The 1,640-nt window shown below is 53.6% G+C and overlaps 2 protein-coding genes across 2 annotated transcripts in view; one reads left to right on the plus strand and one right to left on the minus strand.

Moving 5' to 3' along the window:
• PIGX (phosphatidylinositol glycan anchor biosynthesis class X) overlaps positions 1–754 on the minus strand; it is a 6,390-nt gene extending 5,636 nt beyond the window's left edge. The window contains exon 1 of the mRNA XM_008629510.2: positions 749–754. Within this exon, the coding sequence (XP_008627732.2) occupies positions 749–754 (6 nt within the window). The remainder of the gene's footprint in view (positions 1–748) is intronic.
• A 213-nt stretch (positions 755–967) lies between these two features.
• CEP19 (centrosomal protein 19) overlaps positions 968–1,640 on the plus strand; it is a 1,444-nt gene continuing 771 nt past the window's right edge. The window contains exons 1-2 of the mRNA XM_008629511.2: positions 968–1,202; positions 1,487–1,640. The exon at positions 1,487–1,640 is cut by the window's right edge and continues 771 nt beyond it. Of these exons, the coding sequence (XP_008627733.1) occupies positions 1,073–1,202; positions 1,487–1,640 (284 nt within the window). The 5' untranslated portion in view covers positions 968–1,072. The remainder of the gene's footprint in view (positions 1,203–1,486) is intronic.

The raw sequence follows: 1,640 nt of genomic DNA on the forward strand, positions 1-1,640 counted from the left end.
TTCCGGGGCGGTGCCCGGTCCCTGAACTCCCAGAGAGGCTGTGGAGTCTCCCTCACTGGAGATATTCCAGTCTGTGCCGTGTGCTCTGGGATGGCCCTGCTGGAGCAGGGAGGTGGCACCAGGTGCCCGCCTGTGGTCCCTTCCAGCCTGGCCCATCGTGGGATTCTGGGAAGGGCAGGAGGGACCAACCCGGCGCTGCCCCGCTGCCCTTCGTGCTCAGAGTTCGGGCCTCGGCCGCGCCTCCCGGCTCTGAAGGGCACCGAGCGCTGGCACGGCCATAAAACCCCCGGGCTGTGCTGCAGAACCGCTGGCAGCCGCCCGCCACGCCGGCAGCAAAGGGCTCAGCCCGGCTCACCAGGAGATCCAAACGCTCTTTCCCGTAGATCCAAAGAGCTGCTCGCGTTTCTGTTTCTCGTCTTCGTAGAAGCCTGGAATGGTTTGGGTTGGAGGGACCTTAAAGCTCTTCTCGTTCTAACCCCTGCCATGAGCAGGGACACTTTCCACTACACCACATTCCTCCAAGCCCCGTGCAACCTGGCCTTGGAAATTTTCACTATTAAGGACGTTACTGCGAGTTTGAAGTCCTTCTATGTGATTTTTTACAAAGGAGGAAGTGTTTCCAATTCTGCCTCAAATGATCTTTTGAACGTTAATGTGGTTTTTCTTGATTTGGAGAAGTACACTGATTTTTTTTGGGTAAAATATGTTGCTTTGCTGTACTGCAGTCTGTAGGGCAGTTGGAGATCACCTTCATGTTTGACATACTTTCACTTCGTTTAAAACCAGAATAAAAGTAACACCTGCCCTCAGTGCTGTCCACTGAGCTGGGAAACAGGATGTGCAGCAGCTTTGGATTTTTAACTCCCCTCTAATTTAATTTCATAATTCATTTCCATGGGCTTTAAGATCCATTCTGACCCAAACCACTCTGGGAGTCTGTGATTTTGCTGAACCCTACTCCTGATAAAAAGACCAGCACTGAGAGACTCTCCCACTTGTTTTCCTTTCTCCAGGTCTTCCAGAGAGCGTTGCCATTGTTAAGGACTCTGATGGAGCCACAGCTGGCACCACAATGACTTTCAGCGCTCAGAAGTGCGGGGTCTGCTTCCAGCCCCCATCCATCATCCTCATCTACAAAGATAACAGCCAGGATAAGACTCGCCAGCGCATCATGCCCATCAGGAATTTCTCCAAGTTCTCAGGTGAGGTGCATTCATTCCTGTCTGGTCCCCCCCAGACCCATGGAGAGGAACTCATTGGTAACAGCATTGTTAGGAATCACTGAGTACCCTCCTAGCAGCGTGCAGGGAGGGGCTGTTTTGGGGTAATGTTGTCTTCCCAAGGAGGCCAAGGCAACATCTCAACCTGAGCAATGGCTCTCTGAGCCTGGACGGTTTGGAGAGACCCCTGGGGAGGGTTTGGGAGAAGATGTGTCTGTGGGAGGGGGTTTGTTGCAGCTGCAGGTGCCCGTGTTGGCTCTCCCCAGACTGCAGCAGGGCTGCCGAGGAGCTGAAGAACAACCCTCGGCACAAGGCCTACCTGGAAGGGGTCTCGCTGCGTCAGCTCCAGAAGCTCTACAGTTTGCTGAAAGGTCATTTGAAAGGACAGAGCCTGGCTGAGAGCTTGCAAAAGTTTCAGCA

This window comes from Corvus brachyrhynchos, unplaced genomic scaffold, assembly GCF_000691975.1.
Source record: "Corvus brachyrhynchos isolate BGI_N302 unplaced genomic scaffold, ASM69197v1 scaffold223, whole genome shotgun sequence".
NCBI lineage: Eukaryota > Metazoa > Chordata > Aves > Passeriformes > Corvidae > Corvus > Corvus brachyrhynchos.